Source organism: Eptatretus burgeri, chromosome 6, assembly GCF_056783735.1.
Source record: "Eptatretus burgeri isolate ZD-2024b chromosome 6, Ebu_testis_v1, whole genome shotgun sequence".
NCBI classification, from domain to species: Eukaryota; Metazoa; Chordata; class Myxini; order Myxiniformes; family Myxinidae; genus Eptatretus; species Eptatretus burgeri.
Window position 1 is genome coordinate 66,806,316 of NC_140966.1, and position 25,525 is coordinate 66,831,840.

The 25,525-nt window shown below is 46.0% G+C and overlaps 1 protein-coding gene across 2 annotated transcripts in view; it reads right to left on the reverse strand.

The window, feature by feature from the left end:
- The window catches only part of LOC147024987 (excitatory amino acid transporter 3-like), a 63,927-nt gene that overhangs the window by 18,841 nt on the left and 19,561 nt on the right, over nucleotides 1–25,525 (reverse strand). For both annotated transcript variants that reach the window (XM_085885503.1, XM_085885502.1), the window contains exons 3-5: nucleotides 12,150–12,242; nucleotides 11,834–11,948; nucleotides 11,276–11,318 (exon numbers count right to left, since the gene is read on the reverse strand). In XM_085885503.1, the coding sequence (XP_085741629.1) occupies nucleotides 11,276–11,318; nucleotides 11,834–11,948; nucleotides 12,150–12,242 (251 nt within the window). The remainder of the gene's footprint in view (nucleotides 1–11,275; nucleotides 11,319–11,833; nucleotides 11,949–12,149; nucleotides 12,243–25,525) is intronic.

Sequence of the window (25,525 nt, forward strand, 5' to 3'; positions counted from 1 at the left end):
TGGAGAAATCTTTGTGAAATCTATTGGAGCTATTCCATTAATCTCTGGGGGTAACATTTAATTTTTACAAGCCGGGAGGTGACGATGGTTCACGAGCGGTATTTCATGATGTAGATTGTTTCAGAAGTCAAGGATGAGACAATGTGATAATTTTTGACCAAGTAATAAAAATGATCAACATGATGTGGTACGGGTGACGGGTTATTAGCTGCAAAATGTCGAAAACCCGGTTTCGTTCAACAACTTTCAAAATTTGACCTTTGCATAACCTTTAAAGGTTACAAAACAATGTTGTGGACACTAAAATAAATAAACCAATGTCACCCACAGGGTGACCCGTATCTTGCCAAAAGGTGACCACGTGTGACTTCTTTAAGGCCACACTGAGGTGAACAGAGCTGCTATCCACCAGGAGCGACTCCTTGAGGAATATCTGCCTACGATAGATTCCGATGAGAATCGTTCTACAGTGTAACCATGAAAAACATGCGTTTGACTCATAATGTCTCAAGCTTGACATATCTAGAAAGCACTCATCGAGGTGTTCAATTTAAGGTACTACACGATATGGTTCCTAAAACTTGAAAATTTGACCTTGGGGTCAAATATGTTGGACCTTAGGCGCTAACCATGAAGGCCAAGGCCAATCGCCACCAAAAATTAATCAGCTGAGCGCCAGACCATGAACTATATTCCCATGAAGTTTGAAGACGATCCGATCAAAATTACTCAAAAAATAAGGGTTTCGTTGACTCCCCTGATTTGCGACAAAGTGACCTTGACCTTCAAAATTTTATGCACTGAAAGGGACCTCTATAAGCCTCTGATATGCAAAGTTACAAAAATTTCCAATGATAACTGTGCTCTGCAGAATTTTTTATGCGTGATTACAGACAAACAAACAAACAAAAAAAATATATCTTGACTAACATATCTTGCAAAAAAAAAAAAATGACTAACATATCTTGCAAAAACTTCGTTTTGGCAAGATAATAAGGAAACAGGATACGTGCTATAGCTTATTGGAGTTAGTTCATCGAAGAAGGTCGAAAACCCGGTTTGATTCCCACAACTTTGAAAATTTGACCTTTGTGGTATTTAAAGGTGAAAGGTCAAAGATATTGACCTTTGGTGCAAAACTTCCTCTGGAACATTTCAGGAACAATATAACATCATAGACTATATAGCATTTCACACTCCTCGGATTATCCATACTTTGATGAAATAAGCGAAAAACAAACTTGAAGGGGGCGCCACAGGCAAGGTGTTCGAGATAGAGCAAAATGGTTTCAAGACTTAAGGTGGGGAATGACCTCAAGATTATGCAGATAAAATATTGTCATTCTAGCTCTCAAAGTTTGGGCGGTCGTATGATTTTTATGTCAAAATTCGCAATTTTATAAGTTTTTGACCTTGTGACCTTGTGACCTTGACCTTGGGACGAAAATGAAAAATCGGACAATGACAAGTTTTAGATAATTCATTTTGCTATTCAAATACCAAAGAACCCATTCCATTCAGTCAATTCCCTCGGAGAAGATAGATTTTTAATCCGACTACCCCCTAAAAATGGCTTTTTTGGGGCGTGGCTCCATCCACAATTGGCGTACCACGCCCTCATCCAGGAAAACAGAGACATTGATATCGAACACATAACCAAGTTTCATCAAGATCGGATCAAAGTGCACGGAGTTATGCTCTGGACAGACAGACAGACACAGACATAAGGAATATAGTGGTCACTGGTTGGCGCTCGTGAACCAAAAAACAAAAATTATACAAGTGGGTGTGGTTCCGCCCACAATGGGCAATCTTAACCGCTACCCTACTATCTGTCACCGCCCATTTCTTCAAAACCTATCTTCCCCCTCAAAATTGACCAAATCAAACTGAATTTTTTATATGTTGTACATATGACCAATGCGCACAATTTCTCAAGCGGGAATTTCGATTAAAAAAAAAAAAAAAATCGAGAAAAAAATATGACAAAAAAAAACAAAAATTACAAGTGGGCATGGGACGCCCATCGCCATGAAGACAAAACTAGGCATTGATCTCAACATCATATTCAAGTTTCATCCAAATCGGATCACATCCCACAAAGTTGTGCTCTGGACAGACAGACAGACATACATTCACAGACACACAGACATAATGAATATAGTGGTCACTCTGGTTGGCGCTCGTGAACCAATAAAAAGACGCAAGATATAACGCGAATATATTACATCTCTTCATTTGAATCAATACTACAACAGCCATGTGTGTTGCTATTTTTCCTCAGAGATGGCTGAACGGATCTTTGTCAAACTTTCAGTGGTTCATCAGCGAGCGTTTTAGGCAAAACATTTTTTTGAAATGGAGGAAAAATAAAAAGTTGGATTTATTCTTTCTTTTAATTGCTCTATCACAGGTGAAGGCAGGTGTGGAGGGACCTCATTCCTTAGTGTGTGGAGAAGTGTTTTAGGTCCCCCTCAAATAAAAAACCCCAAAAAACAGGTAGCACCAGCTACCCCTGCTACTGTGAAAAGAAAACAAGCATCACATCCTCATTGAGGACAGCCCCCAACTGCACCATAAAAATAGGACCAATCGGGAGCATCAGTCACTCAAATCTGCTGCAGACCCCTTTAGACCCTGTTTTTTTTTTTGTTTTTAAAGCTGTGGACCAACTTTGGTACATCATGGGTGATGAAGGTTGTGGTTAAGTTTCATCAAAAATGTGTCATTGGAGAAGAAAGCAAATATATATTTTTAGGGGGGGGGTCCAAAAAACCCCCAGATACCAACTTCATGAGCACAAATTTTGATACGATCGATAAACCTTCATTAGGCATCAGAAATGAAGCTTGTGGCCAAAGTTTCATCAAAATTGCGTGTTTGGTTCAAGCGATAATGACTGGGTCAGTCAGTTCAATTCTCACGGACACTGTTCAATTGCATAAGCTCACCAGACTAAAGGCCAGGTGAGCTAAAAATGGGATGTGTCGATTTTACTTTCAAATAATTTACTAAATATGTAGGTAGCGGAGATGATGATGATTATTATTATTATGATATTAATACGCTAAGCCATATTTTGTGGACGTATTGTTGCGAATCTGGAAGCCATGAGCACTCAACATTCAGGTCCCCATAGCTCAGTTATTTCGATAAGTAAATGTGGATAGATAGCTCCCTTTCCCCTATGCCTAATGGGAATTAAGTGTGCATATGCTGCGAAGTTATTTTATAGATAGGATTTTTACACTTACTACAACTACAACAACACCTTCTCTCCATCCTGACGCCATAACGCTCATGGTGGGCTGAGTTCAAGGAAAGACCTTGCGGCAGCTCTCGACCAATCAGGGGGATGCGAGCGAGGTTGCCATCAGTCGGCCAATGAGCGCAGCCCACGCAGGACAATGTTACTCTCCCTGTTTGTGGGGCGGTCCGCCGTGGCAGCCGCCACGCCCCCCGGTCCAATCAGCGGACATGGCACCCCTTTTGGCCAATCATGGGGGCGATGAGCACATTTTGCATGCCAAAAGCGTCAAGTGAGCGAGAGTGGGTCGATGGCAGGCGGCTCCTCCCCTCTGGAGAAGGGGTGAATAAGTGTTCGGGGCGTTCTGTCTGGTGGGAAGAACGTCAAAGTCGCCTGTTCGCCTTGTGAGCCTCGTGAGCCTCGTCGCCGTGTCTTGCCTGCCGGCGTTCTGTCTGGTCCACCTTCACGCTGGCTGGCGTCCATCATTGCATTGTGGGTTCGAGTCCCGCCAAACCGGATCATCGAAAACTGCATGAGGCGGGGAGGTGCAAGACAGGTTCTCCCCTTTTGCTCACCTTCCCTCCCGAGCTGAAGGGCCGAATAAAGGCCGTGTCCATCACTTCTTTTGGGTATTTGTCTGTGCGTGTGTGTGTGTGTGTGTGTGTGTGTGTGTGTGTGTGTGTGTGTGTGTGTGTGTGTGTGTGTGTGTGTGTGTGTGTGTGTGTGTGTGTGTCCGTCTTCAAGTAGAATTGTTTAAGTGCCTTGTACATACTTGCATTTCTTATAGTCAGTTTAACTCTGCTCCTTGTGTGTTCCCTCCCCCTGTTGTAAATAAATTACTATTTTGTTGAATGTTTCGGCTCGTTTTTGTGTTTCTTTCATTGGTTTAGCATGGTGAGTGTTGAGAAATAGTGAGAGTAAGTTGTGCATTTGGACCGACAGGACCTCGGTAACCATTCACTCTGGTAACGCACGGGTCGAGCACGGTAACGGCTCGTCCCGTTCGAGGGTGCGAATTCCTTGGTAGCTCGCCACGTGGGCCTCTAGGTATTTTGAAGTTTGGCAAATAACCCTGTCCCACGCGGTTAAATTATTGACGATTCACGGTCCTGTAAGGGACCCGTACCTTCGGAGTTAACGGAAAGGTACGATCTAGATTCCTGGTGTTCGGTGGAGCCGACTCTACTGCTCCATCTAGCAGTCGTGCTCGCCGCCGATACCCGGCCCACAACAGTATCTCCTCCGAAACTGCCGGAAGGATTGTCGCCACTTTCGGCATGCGGGTGCTATGTGGTCTAATGTACAGCATAGGCTATGTGAGATCGTGCCAGACAGACAGGTTTGGGAATTTTTACATTCGTTTGCATGGTGACGTGTGACGTCACCGCTAAGAGGTGTAATGCCACTCCGAGAAAACAGCGTCTGCAATGTCAAACCCTCTTTTGCACATGCTGACTACCTCAGAAGGTGCATTTGACACAAAAAAAATGTAACAAGAAACATTGTATATAAAGAAATTCTATAAATCACATTGTGAACACTGGATATATTGACGTCCTAACGAACCCTCACTTTAGAAACTTCGCGTGGAGCATGGGTTTAGCTAGTTATCATTACTACTACTACTAATAATAATAATAATAATACCACTCCTTTCACACCATAAGGCACATAGGGCTGCAGAAGCAGTTTCATTGGCAAGGAGTACAGTCCTAGATGGGTCGCCACACTGAAGCAGGTTACCCCAAGTGGTTATTACCTCAGTACACCGGTACTCATTTCACCAACCTCAGAAGGATGACAGGCTGACTCAATCCCACCTGTTGTTAATTCAACGGATGACAGGGACTCAAACTCAGGACACTGTCCCAAGCCAGCCACCTTAACCACTATGCCAACACCAGGCTTGGAGACAGTAAAGAGTAAAGTGCATGTAAATATATAAACAAGAAAATGACATTGTGCAGAACACAATACTTGCAAAATCAATAAAAAAAATTTTGACCTCAAACATAATTGGTGGTTGAATTCAATGACCAGATGTGCAACTCCTCTTCAAATTTCAAGTCACTGGGATAAAGATTGAGAATTTTCGAAATACCACTTTGGATAACCTTGCACCTATGTTGACCTTAAAAATTGGTGGTTGAATTCAGTGACCTGATCTGCAAATCCTCTTCAAATTTCAAGTCAATGGGATAAAAAAAATAAAAATCGAGGATTTTAGAAATTTGACCTATATTGACCTTTTGATTTCAAAAACAATTGGCTTCTTGCTTATGACAAACTCAACCATGTGGTGAAGCTTCGTGAAGATCGGTTTTAAATTGTGACCTGCAAGCGATTGACAAAGACAGACAGACAGAATAAAATAAAATAAAAAATTTATCTGACTGACCAACATACTTGAAAAATCTTCGATTTTGCAATTAATAAAGAATTCAAAGTTGTCTGTTGGTAGTGGAGATGGTAAAGTGTGTGATATATATCTTCTTCTTCTTCTTTCGGCTGCTCCCGTTAAGGGTCGCCACAGCGGATCATCCGCATGATCCGCATAGTGATTTGGCACATGTTTTACACCGGATGCCCTTCCTGATGCAACCCTGGTCGCCTCTTACGACACAAAGGGATATGGTACACCTATTTTAACTAGGGGTATACACCGGCCCAGTACACTGGTACTGACTTCGCCGACCTCGGAAGGATGACAGGAAGAGTCAACCCCCTGGTGTATTAATTCAGTGGCACTACGGGGCTTGAACTCAGGACCGTTTGGATCCCAAGCCACTGCCGTTACCACTGCGCCAACACCAGGCTTATATATATATATATATATATATATATATATATATATATATATATATATATATATATATATATATGTAATCCATCCATCCATCAGGACCATACTCTGTGCAGAGCATTAGTGCTGCCAAAGCAGTCCTTGTCTATTGGGCACAATCCTGGATGGGTTTCCACTCCAACACAGGATACCAGCAAGCTGGTACTCATTTTGCCGACCTCAGGACAGGCAGAGTCAACCTGTATTAATTCAAGAGCCAAGAGGGATTTTAATTCAGAATCCAAGGATCCCAAGCCCACCACCCTAACCATTAAGCCAACACCAGGGAAATATATATACACACACACATAATTTTCAAGGTGGTATGTTGATTGCAGTGATGGTAAAGTGTAAAAATAAATAAAATGAATCAAGGTGGTATATAGATTGCAAAAATGGCAAAGTGCACATTAGACTTATTAATGTGGAATAGTAAAAAGGTATACAGCTGGTATGTTGGTAGTGGAGTTTACAAGTTAATAAATAATTGAGTTTTGCTTTGGTAGTGGAAATTGTAAAGTGTACAGAATAAATAATCATTCCTGAAAGCATATACAAACAATCCTGTATGGACTATTCTCTCCCTTAAAATAAAAATATGTGTATATATTAAATCGCAAAAATTCAGATATAAAATTGTGCTTCCCATGACCAGCTACAATTCCAAAAACATTTGACGTGCCTCATGCCCAGGTGTTATTGCATACATTTGCCGAATAATAATAATAATAAAAAAATGCATCGTCATTTTCGAGTAGAGGCTGACAGCACCTAAAATATGGGGGCCATTTAGATGGGGAAAATAGTCTGTTAATGTATCGCAACTTGTCACGTGAAACAATTTATGCACGCATAGTTGCAAGAACTGGGATTATTGTAGTGCTGTGCAGGCAGGATATCTTGGAAGTATGTGCAAACACCTATGAAGTCTAACCTGGGTTTGAATCTCAACTGAGTTACAAACTGTTGTTCTGGTGTTTTGCATCATTATGCAGAAACTCCCTCAAATGGATGTTTACCAGAGTGCCCAGTCAGACCCCACGTATTGTGTGAATAAATTAATTTTCAAGAGATACATTGTGCCTCGTATTCGTGGCATTTTATCGCGCTAAAATTTGGGCTGAATTGGAATTTCTGGAGGATTCGTTTAAAGTAATCATGATTACCAACCAGCATATTGATAGACCCCACCAGAATACAGGCCTTCATTAACACTTGGCATGGTTCTGTGTAGAACCATCGTAGGTCTGTTCGACTCCAGTATAGCTGGTATTTCCATGGGAGTTGTCCACAGGGAAAGGATTAATAGTGGATGGTCTTCACACCATAACATCATGGGCCAAAGGTAATGGAAATAAAAGATGGGTGAGAAAGACAAATTCCACTTGTTAAAGTTCCTTTTTTATGTTTTCCAATTCAAAAGAACCCAAAAATAAAAAGCTCTTCTCATTTCTGTGATAAAATATAGTTTAACATAAGCATGAATACAGATATATGGGTTCTTATTTAAGCCACAGAGATTGTACCTGCAATGGAATGATGAAAAAATAAAAAGCTACAATTTATAACCAATTTTACATCTCCAAGAGTAAATGGAAATCGTTTTGCAATGCGTTTGGTATTTTTCTTGATTTTGAAGTTCGACCCCCTGTTCCGTTCAAGACGTCGTGTCTTTTTGACCATGTGCACAACGTAAATATTTAAATTTCAGCAGTGATATGCAGCACTTGGTGTTGTACTGACAATCATTGCAAAAATTTGTTACTGATCAACAGGAATTCAATTGTGGATAGAATCAATCAAAAGTTAGAGGAATCTCTCGTACAACTCCAATGGATAGCTTATGCTACCTGGTTTACAAACTACGTTTTTTAATGCAAGCTTTTGGCAAAACACACACACACACACACACACGGCCATAAGAGCATATCCCAAGGCTAATTCCAATGATAATCATTTAAGTCGAACGCAAGAGTGCCGGATTAAGCCTCAGCTGGCCCTAAGGCACATTTCGAAATTTTAGAGAATGGCCTGAAAAATTTAAATTAGATCTCGGGCTCATGGAAATGGACCCCAGACAAAAGATGAACTGATTCAAGAACAAAATATTTAATACAAAAAAAGACAAATATTTAATGTGCAAAGAAAATAGTTTATTTAATCCCTCTATACAATTTGCAGTGTATGAATATATGCATGACAAAACACATACAGATTTGGCACTTTGCTTTACAGTTTACTAGACCTTAGATTGCAAAGTTTGTGGCCCGAATTTTTGGCTGGCCCTAAAGCACATGCCTTGTCTGCCTAATGGTTAATCCAGCACTGCGCAAGACAATAAACTTTGCATGTTCTCCAGACATCATGTTCCATGAAGCATCACCAGAGACTCCCATTTTTTTTTCACCCACGAATCAACACAATGGTAGTTTACCTTTCTTTTCTTTTTTAACTTCATGAAAAATACAACTGGAAACAAAGTTACTGGAAACTGGAAACAAATTTCTAAAAATGGGAAACATTTTTTCTGTTTCCATTGAGCTATCTTCTGTTTAATGGGAAAATACCCTCTGAAAAAGTATTGCACATTGATGTAGTCTACAAGTAATGTTTATTTTAGTTCCTTTTATTTTAGTTTTAGCAGCCAAGGTGGTTCCTTTTCTCCTCCTCCTCCTCCTCCTCCTCTTCGTCTCCTTCTCCACCTCCTCCAAGGGGTGAGGTCCGATGGGACCATGCTTCTGCCCTGCCTTGGCCAAGATACTCTTCCACCTCTCTCGATCCTCAGCCAACATTCCCCACTCTACAACCACCTCTACCTTACCGATATCCCTCCTCACACAATCCTCCAATCTCAACGAACTCTTTTTGCCATTCTCTTTCCCCCATGCGCACCAATTGTCCAGCTCATCTCAGCCGGCACTTCACGAATCTCCCTGTCAAGCTCATCTGCCCACCAATCTCCTTCCTGAGTTTATCCATCCTCCTGTCCACCCTCTTCACTCCCGCAATTCTTCTGACACATTTGTTCTCACAAATCTGCAGCCTCTGTTATTGTCTGTCAGTGCCACTGTCTCCAGACCACAAACGGGAGGCGAGCATTACACATGACATCAGAACCTTGCCTTTCAATTTCCTTGACATCTTTCTGTCTGACACTACTCCCTCCACCCTCCTCCATGCATTCGCACTCACCTGAATCCTCCTCCGCACATCTGCCTCGGTCTTACCAACCCGTGTCACTGTTCCTCCCAGACACTTGAACCTATTTCACAGTCTCATCTCCTTCCCCTCCAACTTGGTATTTATTTTCTTTGCTGCCCAACCCACATCACCTCAGCCCATGTTTCTTAAATGCCTCCTTTCACTCCACCAGTACTTCCTGCATCTCCTGCCCACTCTCTACCACAAAAGCGAGATCGTCTGGATATAGCATCCTCCCTATACTACCCCTTAAGCTCACTTTCCTGCTTACCAGCTCCATCACCATCACCATCACAATCACCATAATAAACATGAATTGGCTGAGCGCGCTTCCCTGCTGCAAACCAATGTTTATGCTGAGCTCCTCAGAGATCCTAGGACCTACCAAAACTCTTCCCTTCATTCCCTTGTACATCCCTTCCACCAAACTATCTTCTGCTTCCAGCACTCCCATCTATCTCATTGTTGCCATCACCATCTCTCTCAGGACAGTGTAGTAGGCCTTCTCCATGCTCACAAATCCCAATGCCATCTCACCTTGCATCTCCAACCACTTCCACATGAGCTGTCTCAGCATGAACATTCCCCTTTAACTTGCTACTCTTCTCAAATCCCAATCTCCACACTCTTCTGTATCCTCCCCAGCACATTCATGGCATAACTAAGGAGCATAATGCCCCTGTATTTCCATGGATCTTTATATCTCCATCCCCCTTCCATATTGGCACAATTTACCCTGTCCTCCAATTCTCCAGAATTAAATTTATATTTATACATGATCTAATACTCATAGAGGATCTGCCACACACACGGACATACAGATGAACAGACGAGACAACAAAATACTGTTAGACGAGACAAACAGCCAATGAGTTTGGGGAAAGTGCGGTTAACAGCGACATCACAACAATGGCGGCACCTTTTTCACCGCACTCAGCAGAGCATTTCCTCAGGAGAAATTTCCTCCTCCAGAAAGATGTCAAACTTGAAACAATCTATAAATATCAATCATAATTCGTTATAAATATTTCATACATGGGGCCTTCAAAATGTCCTTGAAATAAGGTGAAATAGTCCACGATATCACAAAATTTTAACTTCTGAATCTACAACTACAGTATACATAAGTGGCAAGAAGAAAAAATTCTATCTCGTTATGTAATAAAAACAAGTAAAAAAGACAAATGTCATGGCCCCCATTATTTTAGTAATTTTGCTGGATGGAGTTTAAGGGCTAGCCCATATTTATGTACAAACTAAAATTGCCACCAGTCTACCAGTCAGCCATCTTTGATCAGATCGCAAAGTCAAGTGAGGGGCACATGTAAGCCATCATGTACACTGTGATTGTGCCATGTTTGAACAATCTCAGACCATGCATGTCTGAGAAATGGTTGGGGCCACATTTAAGTAACAAAATGACCACCAGTCGGCCATCTTGGATCTGGTCTCGAAAAAATAAAATTAAATTAAAAGGATGTGCATATGTAAGCCGTGATTTATCATCACAGTGCCAACTTTGATCAACATCCATGAATGTATGTCCAAGAAATGGTTGACGACATGTTCAACATCAGATAAAAAAAAAAAATTACAACTAAAATGGCTGCACGTCGGCCGTCTTGGATCTGATCTCAAAATAAAATGACGTGTTCATGTATACCATCATGTGTTGTTTTTTTGCCAAGTACTAATAAAATCTATCCATACAGGTCAGAGATATTGGTTGCGGATGCACACACACGAACACGCAAATTGACACCAAATTCACAAGCCCCCATTTTGGGCTAAGTCCAACGGGGGCGAATAAACATTAGTATTTTGTTCGGTCAATAAACGTTGACCAGAACAAAATAAGTGTAAACTTTAAATGACAGTATACTTACCTTTATCAATGGTTTCAAATTAGTCGATAATCATGAATCACAAGAACCATTATGTATAAAAAATGATGGTGATGAGAAAGGAAAGGAAAAACAATGTACCTGCTGAAAGCAAGCTTGAATGAGGTTTTCAGGGAACATATTTCTGTTAAAGAGAGAGAATCAATTAATTTACAATAACTGATATCAGTCGGCTTCATTTAAATGTCAAAGCATTTTTATTCATATTTGCAATTAAAACCCAATGGCTTGTATTCATTAAACAAAACAGATTGCTCCGTTAAAGATGGCTAGATTTATGTCACAATAAAAGGTTTGCATAGTCAGATGTAGCTGTCATGTGCAAGGCCAAAATGTGAAAATTTAAAAGGTCGATTAAGCCAGGCCAGCTGCTCTTCCACACATGGCTGGGAGTCCCAATCCACACCATTGTAACATATTGGCCTGTAGAACAGACCTTGTTAATATCTCAAAGGAAAGCCTTCAATCCAGCCTGCTTTGCATTCAAATTGCATGATAATCCCTACAATCATCTGTCACCCATTGCAGATTTTCAGAATAACCCTTGGGATCTATGAGAAAGAAAGCTTTTATAAAATTGGGGTAAAATGTGGGTTACTCCCACTACCTCTGGCACTTGAACACCCTCTCATTGCATACCTGATGAGATCCATTAGTGTGTCAGCGGCAGTAACATTGGTGGAGACTCCGGTTCTGTCCATGTCTTCAGCTTTTTGAGACACACCTGGCTTGATCAGCAGCACTAAACCAATACCTTGGCATATCAGAGGCAGGGTTAATGAAAATGAGACATCTTGGGCATAGAATTATATCAGGAAATGGATGAATAGCTTGGAAGTTTGAAGAGGAAGAAAATGTAGAAACTCTCATCATTGTACTTAAATACTCAGAATATTTATATTTAGACAACTTTAAAAGGGAAGGCTGAAAAAACAATGAGTACACAGAAATTTACCGAGCATGACTGCAATGACGGTGGTGCACAAGTAGTACAAGACAGCTAGTAAGCCAATCTTTCCTGAAGCTGATGAGTCCAGAGATGCTAGACCTGGTGGGTGGAAAAGTATGAGGATGGAATGAAGAGAAAAACTAGCATTTAAAACTCATCTTCGACATGTGTCTCTACCTTAATGGAATAGTCAGCAATACAAAATGAAAAATCACTCATAGAGTGACAACTTGGCAAAACAGCACAAACTAGAATGACACTCGGTAAAGCGCATACCTCTGCCAGGTGGAACAGTTCACTTTTTGTATCCCACTGATGGGCTGGATCCGAACAAAAATCCAATCTGCTTGTTCTTGTCACCTTTTCAACTCATCCACCTTGGTTTGTCATAACTCCTCCACAACTTTTTGAGATATCATGATACATTTAGTTTTTGGCCCAATCTATCACTTTTAGAAATTGCCAAGTAATATATTTATAAACTAGGCCTGTGTTGACCTTTTTACCTTAAAATTAATTAGTAGTTGAATTCAGCGACCTGACATGAAAATGCTCTTCAAATTTCAAGTCAATCGGATGAAAATTGAGGATTTTACAAATTTGGTTTATGTTGACCTTTTGGTTTATTTTTTTTTGGTATACCTTGTCGAGGCTCGTATGAGAGCTAACACACAACGCACATCAAGGGGGGCCATGAGACAGGAGGGGAGGGAGTGGGAAGGACAAAATAGTAGGGAAGAGAGACATTTGGAGATCTGTGGAAGGGAGAGGGATGGGATGGGGAACATGGGGAATAGAAGATGGACATTACAGGGACTTTCAGGAAGGAAAGCAGGGAATTTGAAGGAGGTGGGCTTGGGTGGATTATCGGGGGTAGAAAAGATCGAGGATTTGGATGGGGGATGATAAGAGGTGGTGGTGAACAGCTGTTTTGAAGGCCTGGAGGTAAGAATGGGAATGAATTGAGTGAGGGAGTTTATTCCAAAGGCGGGAAAAAAAGAGGAATGAAAGAGTGAAGGTGAGCAGTGATTCGTGATTTTGGTAGTTTTACCAGAAGGGGGTTGTTGGTGGACCTTGAGCGCCCTGCAGAAATATGGTGGGCAGGTGGGCTTGGGTGGGTTATCGGGGGTAGAAAAGATCGAGGATTTGGATGGGGGATGATAAGATGTGGTGGTGAACATCTCAGAGATAGAGATAGAGATAGAGATAGAGATAGAGATAGAGATAGAGATATAGAGAGATAGAGATAGAGATAGAGATAGAGATAGAGATAGAGATAGAGATAGAGATAGAGAGAGAGAATGTGTCAGCATTAAATGACATATTCAAAGTATTTGACCTCAAAATAGTAAGTAAGTTGACCTCAAAATAAATAAGTGGTTGAGTTCAGCAAGTTCATGTGCAAATGGTCTTCAAATCTCAAGTGAATCGAATGAAAGTTGACAATTTTAGAAACTGTTCAACAATTTGGCCTATTTTGGGTTGACCATATGGCCTATGTTGACCTTTGACCGATAACCTCAAAAGTAATAGGTGGCTGAATTCAATGACCTGATATGCAAATCCTTTTCAAATTTTAAGTCAATCGGATTGAGATTTGAAGACTTTATAAAATTTGGCTCAAATTGGCCAATTGGTCTATGTAGACCTTTTCGTTTGACCGAATTTTACGAAACCTCAATGCATGACCATCACATGGTCGGTGACATTAATCTGAAAATTTCAGAACGATCGGTGGAGTGGTTTGGGCTGGAGGCGAGCGGACAGACAAACAAACAAACAACCAACGATCAAAATTTTTTAACTTTGTTGCCAAGTAATATATATATATATATATATATATATATATATATATATATATATATATATATATATATATATATATATATATATATATATATATATATATATATATATATATATATATATATATATATATATATATATATATATATATATATATATATATATATATATATATATATATATATATATATATATATATATATATATATATATAGCCTGGTGTTGGCGCAGTGGTTAGGGCAGCGGCTTGGGATCCAAAAGGTCCTGAGTTCAAGCCCCGTTGGGCCACTGAATTAATAGACCAGGGGGTTGACTCAGCCTGTCATCCTTCCGAGGTCGGCGAAATGAGTACCAGTATACTGGGCCCGGTGTATACCCTGGTTAAAATAGGTGTACCATATCCCTGTGTTGTAAGAGGTGACCAGGGTTGCATCAGGAAGGGCATCCAGCGTAAAACCTGTGCCAAATCACTATGCGGATCATACGGATGTTCCGCTGTGGCGACCCCTAACGGGAGCAGCCGAAGGAAGAAGAAGAAGAAATATATATATATATATATATATATATATATATATATATATATATATATATATATATATATATATATATATATATATTTGAAAGTGTGTCTGTCTGTGTGTCTGTGTGTGTGTTTCTCTGTGACCTATGCACGTGAAAAGTGCTGGACTGATCCTCACCAAACTTCACATGCTGACAGAACATGTACCCGGGAGTGTCCCGATGTAAAAGAATTGTACTTCCGACTTCCAGTTTCCGAATTATGACGTCATCACCTGATTTCATAACATTAATTTTTCAAGTTCAGCCGATTGACATTGGGCCAACGCCATTTGCAATAGAATGAAAAAAATAATGCTACAGTCAATTGAAGACAATGACTTCCGACTTCCCGGTTTCCAAATTATGACGTCATCACCTGATTGCGTAACGTTAATTTTTCAAGTTCAGCCGATTGACATGGGACCAACAGAATTTGCTTGAGAATGAGAAATTAATACTACAGTCAATTGAAGACAATGACTTCCGACTTCCCGGTTTCCGAATTATGACTTGTGCATTCGACACACTTTTCATAACGTTAATTTTTCAAGTTCAGCCGATTGACATGGGGCCAATGCCATTTGCAATAGAATGAAAAAAGTGCTTCAGTTAATTCCGAATTCCCGTTTCCGAATTATGACTTGTGCATTCGACACACTTATCATAGGCCCTATTCACATCAACAAACGCCTCTTTTAATGCATGATTCATATTTTATTGTACATACAGGTCATATTTTATTGTACATACAGGTCATATTTTATTGTACATACAGGTTGTCTTCGAATTACGACCACGATCGGTTCCGACGGACCAATCGTAAGTCGATTTGGTCGCAAGTGGACCAATCTTTATTTATAGTGTATAGGCCTATGCAAAAATTACCGTATGTATATTATACCGTATCCAGTACACACCAGATATGTTCAATGAGGCTCTGATATACATTGAAGATTTGGAATTATACATGAGCGGGAAAGATTTAACTAAGTGGGGACTTCCCTCTTCTAATAGGTCTGAAAGCGCAACCATCAGTAGAGAATGGTTCCATGAAACAAACTACAACACAGATACTCTCGCAAAGTTTGTTTCTGACAATGAGCCGCTTCTGGTACAGGATCAGAGTAATGCATATCAACTGATTTCTGAAGCGGTTCAAGAGGGAAGTGGTGTGATATTTTTCTTGGATGCCCCGGGTGGTACTGGCAAAACATTTGGCCTCAACCTTTTGCTTGCTAAGATGAGGAGCCAGAAAAAGATCGCATTAGCCGTTGCTTCATCCGGTATAGCCGCAACACTACTTTCAGGTGGCTGCACAGCGCATTCTGCTTTCAAATTGCCTCTCGACTTAGCTACAATGGAATATCCGGTTTGTGGCATTGGCAAACAAACTGAAGCAGCGAAAGTGCGACCTCATAGTTTGGGATGAAGGTACGATGTCGCCTAAGGATGCATTCGAAGCATTAGATAAAACTATGCGAGATTTAAGAGGAGTAGACCTGCCTATAGGTGGAGTTACGCTGGTTATTTCTGGCGATTTCAGACAAACTTTACCTATAGTACCCCGTGGCACTCCAGCTGATGAAATGAAAGCCAATATAAAATCTTCATACCTCTGGACATTCGTACAAACTATCCATCTAACAACAAATATGAGGGTCAAATTATATGGTGATTTAGATGCTGGCAATTTCACACAATTACTTCTCAAACTTGGAAATGGTGAAATCCCGAACACAAATGATGTAATATCTATTCCCGATGAAAATGGTACAATAATTTCATCTATGGAAGAATTAGAGGCTCATGTGTATCCCAATTTAGCGACTAATTACAAGAACATACAGTGGCTCTGAAAGAACAATCCTGGCTCCACTTAATGAAACAGTCCGTGTAATAAACCATCAGTTATTACAAGTAGTTCCAGGCGAACAACATAGTCACAAGTCTATTGACACCACACTGGATACTGAGCAAGCCATACATTATCCCACAGAATTTCTAAACTCATTGGAATTACCAGGATTGCCTCCGTACAATCTGTCATTAAAAGTTGGATGCCCTATTATGTTATTACGTAATCTCGATGCACCAAAACTTTGCAACGGAACTAAACTGATTGTGAAAAGACTACTACCACATGTAATTGAGGCCACTATCATGACAGGATGTGCGAAAAGAGAAGATCTATTCATTCTGCGAATTCCACCCATTCCATCAAATTCAACGATTGAATTTAAGAGACTACAATTTCCTGTATGCCTGTGCTTTGCGATGTCTTTCAATAAGGTACAAGGACAGTCATTGAAAGTAGCAGGGCTGGAATTATCCACTCCTTGCTTTTCCCATGGTCAGCGATATGTGGGATGCTCCAGAGTGGGATCATCGGAGGCTTTATACATATTGGCCCCAGAGGGGAAGACATCAAATATTGTTTATCCTCAAGCACTCCACTAAAATTATTGAGCTACTTCAGTTATTTCATAAACGGGAATAGGATGTGCGATGAAGGAAATACATGTTGCTGGTGAAAAATAAAAATGGTGGTGGGAAATAAAAAAAAATGGTGGTGGTGGTTTGTATATATTCATATTACAGATATAAATAGAATGGTGATGGCGTATGGCGTATGTGTATAATATTTTATAATTAAATGGTTATGGGCTATGTAGATATTTTATAGAATGGTTATGGGCGTAGGTACGTTGTAACTTCGTATACATAATACAACATAATTTTTTATCAGGATAACAGACGTAAATAAATCAAATACGCTGGGCCAGGCTGGGTTATGCCCGACGTATTAATTAAGTCGCAAATGATGACATTAAACCAGCCTCGCATTGTTGAGGCATTATGGTTGTTTTATCTGATGCGGCAATAAATCTTAACATTTTTGAACTCGAGTCTCCTGCATATTGTTGCGGGCCGGGGGTCAGCCGCCAACCGACCGCTCTGAACGGAGCCGCATGTTGAGTCGGCCCGACCGATCGCCCGGAATATAGATCGCCGCCCGGATAACTCCGAGCGACGGGTCCTTGTACAAGAAGCGAAATACGCCAATCCGCAGATCACGTGGGGTAGGGTCGATTGCCAATCTTCAATGTACCTAAATACCCAAGTGATCCAACGACCGGGGTACTCCACCCTCGACGGAACTCGTACGGAACAAACCGCCGAGGCGAGCTTGTCCGTGCGCGATTCCGAGTGGCGTAATTGCCGAGAACCGTCGGTCCAAATGTCCCCCTATTACGGCAAACCAACGACTTTCTAACTCCCAACACACGAAATGTTCAGTCAATGAGGGAATGGACGCAATGAGCAGGTTTACATTTACACAAGGACATTTATTATAATGAAACACGAATGCAATTATACAAGCAACAAAAGCACCACAAAAGAACTACAACCGTCTATAAGCAATTATTAATGTACAGTCACTTACGGGACTCGGCGCCACAACATTCATTCGAAAGAAAAGCAGGAAAAGGACCCCATCAAAGGCAATAGGGTCAGACTGGACCTCTTGGGTCTTTATGGCGTGGGACTTAGCAGACCGAATGAGTCCCACGAGACCGTTGCAGGTTACCTGCACCCTCGTGGTGTCTGGCTTGGGCGACCCGCGACGTCCCATCCCCACAGCAGCTAGCGTAGCCGTGGTCGAGCTCGGGCCTTCTGTGTGGCAGGTGAGCTCTCTCCGGCTCTCTCCACACGAACACACTTGGGCGACCCGCGATGCTCCTTCCCCACGGCAGCTAGCGTAGCCGTGGTCGAGCTCGGGCCTTCCGTGTGGTAGGCGAGCTCTCTCTGGCTCTCTCCACACGAACGCGCTTGGGCGACCCGCGATGCTCCTTCCACACGGCAGCTAGCGTAGCCGCGGTCGAGCTCGGGCCTTCCGTGTGGCAGGCGAGCTCTCTCCGGCTCTCTCCACACTAACACGCTTGGGCGACCCGCGATGCTCCTTCCCCACGGCAGCTAGCGTAGCCGCGGTCGAGCTCGGGCCTTCCGTGTGGCAGGCGAGCTCTCTCCGGCTCTCTCCACACGAACGCGCGGTTTGCACTACACAGCAGGCAAGGCTGCGCCTCCAAGTCGCATCTCCTTCGCGACGCCTGGACTTCCACGAAGCTCCTTGGCTTCTGGCTTCCTCCTGACTCCCCCAACTGCCAAAGCAAAAAGCTTACTCCTCACACGGGACTCAGCACACGAACACTGCCACGGGACTCCCACAAACTCAGCCCTACCACGGGACTCTTTACGAACTCTTTTCACGGGACTTTCACGAGACTCTTTTTACGAACAAAGAAAAGATGTCCTCTTTATCCTTTGCACCTCCTCCCCCGCACCCGGCGTGACTCATGCCCTCGTAATCTACCCCCCGCTCAACCACGGGTGGGAGGGAGTTGTTGACGGCACGGGATGGCAGGGTTCTTCTTCCTCTTCGCAGAAGAGGGGGAGGGACGTCTCCATTGTTTCGTTCCTTAACTATTAAATCGATCCGCAGCGCATCTAAATCGATCTCTGAACATTTAAACAATGAAAGGTGAGCAATCTAGGGAACATGCACTTATCGACATAGCTGACGAAGGGAACCTGTATGTTGTGTGCAATTGAATTCCAAATTCATAACAATATAAAACATGGCGGGGAAAATATAATATTATAGTGGCGATGAAAATAAAATAATAATGGTGGCAGCCTCTACAATTTTACAATTAACTGTGACATATAGTCCTTCAGACCCGCCGTCATCCACGGGATTCCTGTGTGGAGCACGGGTATCCCTGCTAGTATATATATATATATATATATATATATACATACATAAAGTTGAAAGTGTGTCTGTTTGTGTGTTTGTGTGTGACCTATGTACGCGAAAAGTACTGGACTGATCCTACCAAACTCCACATGCTGACAGAACATTTACCCGGGAGTGTCCCGATGTAAAATAATTGTACTTCCGACTTCCGGTTTCCGAATTATGACGTCATCACCTGATTTTTTGACGTTAATTTTTCAAGTTAAGCCGATTGACATGGGGCCAACGCCATATACAATATATCTAACATATTGTTGCGGATTTCGCGCCCGCCGGCGTGCGACGGCCACGTAACTCGAATCGCGGCACGTCGCCCACCGGACGGACAATCCAGTCGTGACCCTCTCGGACTAACGCCGGGAACCAGTCACGGGTGGACCTTTCGGTCTCACCGCGATCGAGCCAATCAGCCCCCGCGTGGGATAGGGTTGCTCGCCAAATTCGAACTACCTAAGTACCCACGCGGAGGGTAGACCGGGCGATCGCACCTCGCCGCAGGTCGACTTCGGACACGGGCCACTTAAGCGACCCGTTCCGTACTATCAGAATAACCGAGCGGTGTTATCGTCGACCTCGACGGTTCGATTAATTATCGGGCGTACTCAGCCCACTACCAACCCTTTACGTGAAGCAAGATGAGGGTTCAATGGGGGAAAAGACGAAGCGAAGCGGGAGAACAGTTCAACAATAAAAGCACATTTATTCGCGGCACACGGGAAGCACACAAATACAATTCCACCAAATGCACACAAAAAAAAGAAAACACAATTCCATTTACACAAAAAGCAAACATAAAAGTGAAAACACAGTGCAGAGCTAATACCGACTACCGAGCACACGGCAACACTTATACAATTCTACTTCACAGACGGCGCCGACAACACATACCCAAAACCAAGGAAAAGAAATACCCTCAAGAATGAGGCAGCCTGAGGCCGAGACCGGGTCGGGCCTACCCGTCTGGTGATGAGACGCGGAGCGGCGATGGCCCCGCAACCCGCGGGCCTCGCGGACAGTGCCTGGCAGGGGGTGGGAACGGGGCCCCCTTGGTCGCACTATCTCAGCGCGGGGGGAAACAGGAGGGGGGTTGCTGATGCTCGGGGTATAGAGGATCTTTATTATCCCTGGTGTGCGTCTCCACCTCGGCCAGGTCACGCTGCCGGCCTCCCTCGGGCGTGCAGCTCCTGGCACCGACGCGAGCACCCCCTCGTCCGACTCTCTTCAGCTTCTCCAGCCACTGCAGGCTTCGGGCTCCAGACTTCTTTCGTTCTCGTTTGCGACCCCTCCTGACTGACGAACACCGTCCTTTTATCCCCCCGTAACTTCGCCTTTGACCCCCTCCCTTTGACCTTTCACCTCGCTCCCCATTGGCCCGAGAAAAAGTGGGCGTGAAGGCTTTTTGATCCACAAATTTGCATATATCGATCGTTCTGGGGGCGGGGCCAATTCGCCCCTCGCTCACCGATTGGACGGCAAAAAGTGGGCGTGTGTCGTTTTTGATCCGTTTTTGAAGCACAAAATCCGTGATTTTGTACACGCTGTTCAACGTGCGCCCTACACGAGTCCAGCATCGGTGCCCATGAGTGGCGCGAGATGACGGTGATGCGATGGTGGCGAGTTGTGACGGTAAAGGTCGTGGCGGTTGTGGTGAAGCGGCGTTGTGGTTGGTGGTTGTAATCATGGCGGTTGGTCCAAAATAGATAGTAAAAGAAAAACGGCTATCCTGAAGAGTCGCAGCACATATAAATGACATGTATTCCCACTAGACAACGGGTTTGGGCCTAACTACACATGCACTTACCGAGATACCTCACCTAAGGGACCTGAATGGTGGTTTGCGAATCTGGTAACCACAACAATATGATTTTAAGTTTTTATTTGTCTGTTTGTTTGTTTGTCTGCATGTGCTAATCTCCTGAAAGGTGAAAGATAGGAGCTAACTACTGAAACAAAAAATGTCGGGATGGGCCCCAGGAAGGTTATAGGCTATGTGGCAAGGCCCCTCGGCCGGGGGGGGGGGGAGGGGGAAGGGGATGTGTTTCCCCCTCACCAACCCCCTTAGCCTATGACTGCCATGGCCCAATAGGGAACTGATACTCTGCTCGCGTCAGACATATGTATAGAAGATTAAATTCATTCAAAAAGAACCCGGGCAGCGCCGGGTGCATTCACCGAGTAAACTATAAAATGCAAGAAATTTCGACTCGGCCTGTGCACCAGATGTTAGAGAAGCAATTTGGGCAAATGCTCGCTTTTCATAGCATGTGCAATCAATGATGGTAATTGTAACGACCAAACAAACAGAAGTATATGGGAGAAACCTGAACCCAAACATTGTTCTACAATTGGAAGAAAGTGTTCTCCAAAAACTTTACAACTCAGAGAGCAGTATTCAATTGAGCATTTCAAAGCTTGAGTCTTCGACATGTGCTTCCACCTTCAGAGAATCACCAGCAAGATAAGCACAAGCTTCAAAATGCAAAACCCAGAGAAACAAGGGACATGGGGGGGGGCGAAGCAAGGGGGTGGGGGTGAACAATATGGATTCAGCTGGAAACTCTGTTAAATAAATAGAAGGAATAACTGGAAATCTGAAACATAGGGGGATTGGGGAAGGTTAATTGGGGGGGGGGGGGGATAGAAATGATCATGTGCTTGGGGAGTTGATGGTTTTTCATTTTATTTCATAATAAATAAATAAATAAATAAAAATAAATCTTGCAAACACCTTGGCGACAACTGAAAGAAGAGTATTCCTTTAAATCGCAACCAAGGGGTCTGCTGGCTACTCCTAACTACAATCCAGGATAGACAGCACAGAGAATGAAAACAAAGGCAGGATTTACAAGAAACAGATCAACAACAGAACAAGATAAGTAGATCAACAACAAACGACTGGATGTGCACAGCGAATCTAAATTTTGGGAGGTGCACCAAAAGGGAGTTTATGGTGGACGTGGACCACATGGCACTGAAGAAACCTGGGGTGAGGGAGGCCAAAGCAGAGAAAAGACCGGGGGTGGAAGACCAGAAAGGTGGCGGTACAAGATATAGATGGCAAAGTGATTGGCTCACAGACTCAAATTAATCACATGTGATTCCAATGATCTTGAAGGCCTTAGTTTCCAGGATGGCAGGCTGAGCAGGGTGTGAGGTCGGGGCACTTGTCCAGAGTGGAAAACTACTTCACAAAGCTAAAGGTGTCTAAGAGTTTAGGTGTGCGAAGGAAGGACTTTGCACGATGGAGGAAGCCAATCAGCGGCTGGCTTTGAAATGTGGTTATGCCCAAGAAAGACAATGGCCGAGAGTGAAACTAAAGGATTTGAACGTCAAGACCAAAGTGTCGATGGGACGGTTTGCCAGATGGTCCTTTCGAGAGAGAGAGAGAGAGAGAGAGAGAGAGAGAGAGAGAGAGAGAGAGAGAGAGAGAGAGAGAGAGAGAGAGAGAGAGAGAGTGAGATTTGTAAGCATTAAAACACATATTCAAAGTATTTTCAAAAGCAGGCGAGGGGAGTCGGGAAGGGTGCGGGCTGAAGGGGGGGAGGCGGGGAGGGTGCGGGCCTTGGGAGGGGAGGCGGGAGGGTGCGGGCCTTGGGAGGGGAGGCGGGCAGGGTGCGGGCCTTGGGAGGGGAGGCGGGCAGGGGGCGGGCCTTGGGAGTGGGGGCGGGCAGGGTGCGGGCCTTGGGGGGGGGGGGGGGCAGGGTGCGGGCCTGGGGGGGTGAGGCGGGCAGGGCGCGGGCCTTGGGAGGGGAGGCGGGCGGGGTGCGGGCCTTGGGAGGGGAGGCGGGCAGGGTGCGGGCCTTGGGAGGGGAGGCGGGCAGGGTGCGGGCCTTGGGAGGGGAGGCGGGCAGGGTGCGGGCCTTGGGAGGGGAGGCGGGCAGGGTGGGGGCCTGGGGAGGGGAGGCGGGCCCGGTGCGGGCCTTGGGAGGGGAGGCGGGCACGGTGCGGGCCTGGGGAGGGGAGGCGGGCACGGTGCGGGCCTTGGGAGGGGAGGCGGGCAGGGTGCGGGCCTGGGGAGGGGAGGCGGGCGGGGTGCGGGCCTTGGGAGGGGAGGCGGGCAGGGTGCGGGCCTTGGGAGGGGAGGCGGGCAGGGTGCGGGCCTTGGGAGGGGAGGCGGGGAGGGTGCGGGCCTTGGGAGGGAGGCGGGGAGGGTGCGGGCCTTGGGAGGGAGGCGGGCAGGGTGCGGGCCGGAGTGGTGGGGGAGGCGGGGAGGGTGTGGGCTGTAGGAGGGGGAGGTGCGGAGAGGGCAGGCCTCAGGAGGGGAGGCGGGGAGGGTGAGGGCCTTGGGAGGGGAGGCGGGCAGGGTGCGGGCCTTGGGAGGGGAGGCGGGCAGGGTGCGGGCCTTGGGAGGGGAGGCGGGCACGGTGCGGGCCTTGGGAGGGGAGGCGGGCAGGGTGCGGGCCTTGGGAGGGGAGGCGGGCAGGGTGCGGGCCTTGGGAGGGGAGGCGGGCAGGGTGCGGGCCTTGGGAGGGGAGGCGGGCAGGGTGCGGGCCTTGGGAGGGGAGGCGAGCAGGGTGCGGGCCTTGGGAGGAGGAGGGCAGGGTGCGGGCCTTGGGAGGGGAGGAGGGCAGGGCGCGAGCCTTGGGAGGGGAGGAGGGCAGGGTGCGAGCCTTGGGAGGGGAGCCGGCCAGGGTGCGGGCCATGGGAGAGGAGGAGGGGAGAGTGCGGGCCTTGGGAGGGGAGGCGGGCAGGGTGCGGGCCTTGGGAGGGGAGGCGGGCAGGGTGCGGGCCTTGGGAGGAGGCGGGCAGGGTGCGGGCCTTGGGAGGGGAGGCGGGCAGGGTGCGGGCCTTGGGAGGGGAGGCGGGCACGGTGCGGGCCTTGGGAGGGGAGGCGGGCACGGTGCGGGCCTTGGGAGGGGAGGCGGGCAGGGTGCGGGCCTTGGGAGGGGAGGCGGGCACGGTGCGGGCCTTGGGAGGAGGCGGGCACGGTGCGGGCCTTGGGAGGGGAGGCGGGCACGGTGCGGGCCTTGGGAGGGGAGGCGGGCACGGTGCGGGCCTTGGGAGGGGAGGCGGGCACGGTGCGGGCCTTGGGAGGGGAGGCGGGCACGGTGCGGGCCTTGGGAGGGGAGGCGGGCAGGGTGCGGGCCTTGGGAGGAGGCGGGCAGGGTGCGGGCCTTGGGAGGGGAGGCGGGCACGGTGCGGGCCTTGGGAGGGGAGGCGGGCAGGGTGCGGGCCTTGGGAGGGGAGGCGGGCAGGGTGCGGGCCTTGGGAGGGGAGGCGGGCAGGGTGCGGGCCTTGGGAGGGAGGCGGGCAGGGTGCGGGCCTTGGGAGGGGAGGCGGGCAGGGTGCGGGCCTTGGGAGGAGGAGGGCAGGGTGCGGGCCTTGGGAGGGGAGGCGGGCAGGGTGCGGGCCTTGGGAGAGGAGGAGGGGAGGGTGCGGGCCTTGGGAGGGGAGGCGGGGAGGGTGCGGGCCTTGGGAGGGGTGGGTGCGGGCCTTACAAGGGGAGGCTGCGGGCCTTTGGAAGGGAGGATGCGGGGCCTTCGGAGGGAGGCGGAAGGGTGCAGGCCTTGGGGGGGGGGGGGAGAGGTGGAGAGGTTGCGGGAAGGACGGGGGGAGGTGGGAGGAGATGATATTATATGATATATTGTGCCTGCGTCATGCTTCAGGTCAGGTCAGGTCAGGTCAGGTCAGGTCGGGTATGGGAGCATGCGCTGGAGAAGCGCGTCGCTGCATACACTTTCCGCCTGTACTCCAGGGGGCCCCCCATCTGGCCATTCCAAAGGCAGATGCCTGGCCCACCACAATGCTGAGGTGCTTTTCAACCTACTGCAACTCCGAGGAACATGGTCGGTCCATTGGCCTCCTCCACTCACGAGGCTCCCGCACTGAGAATTTCGTGAGCAGGATCAGCGGCAGGAAAACGAGCCACATGTCCATACTGCCACAGCTGACGCTCATGGACGATGCTGGTAATAAATCCCATTTGAATCTCTCAGCAAGCACTCGTTGGACACAAAGTCTGACCAGTGAAAGCCAAGGATTCTCCGAAGAGACCTGGTACAAAAGGAATTAAGTCGCCATCTCAGATCCCTGGTCAGAGTCCAAGTCTCACATCCGTAGAGCAAAACTGGAAGCATCAAGGACCTGAAAACTTGGACTTTCGTCGTCCCGCACAGGTATCGGCAGCGCCACACCCCATGATCCAGTTAATCCATGACTCCACAGGCTCGATCCGGACGTCAATTGACCTCTGCCTCAC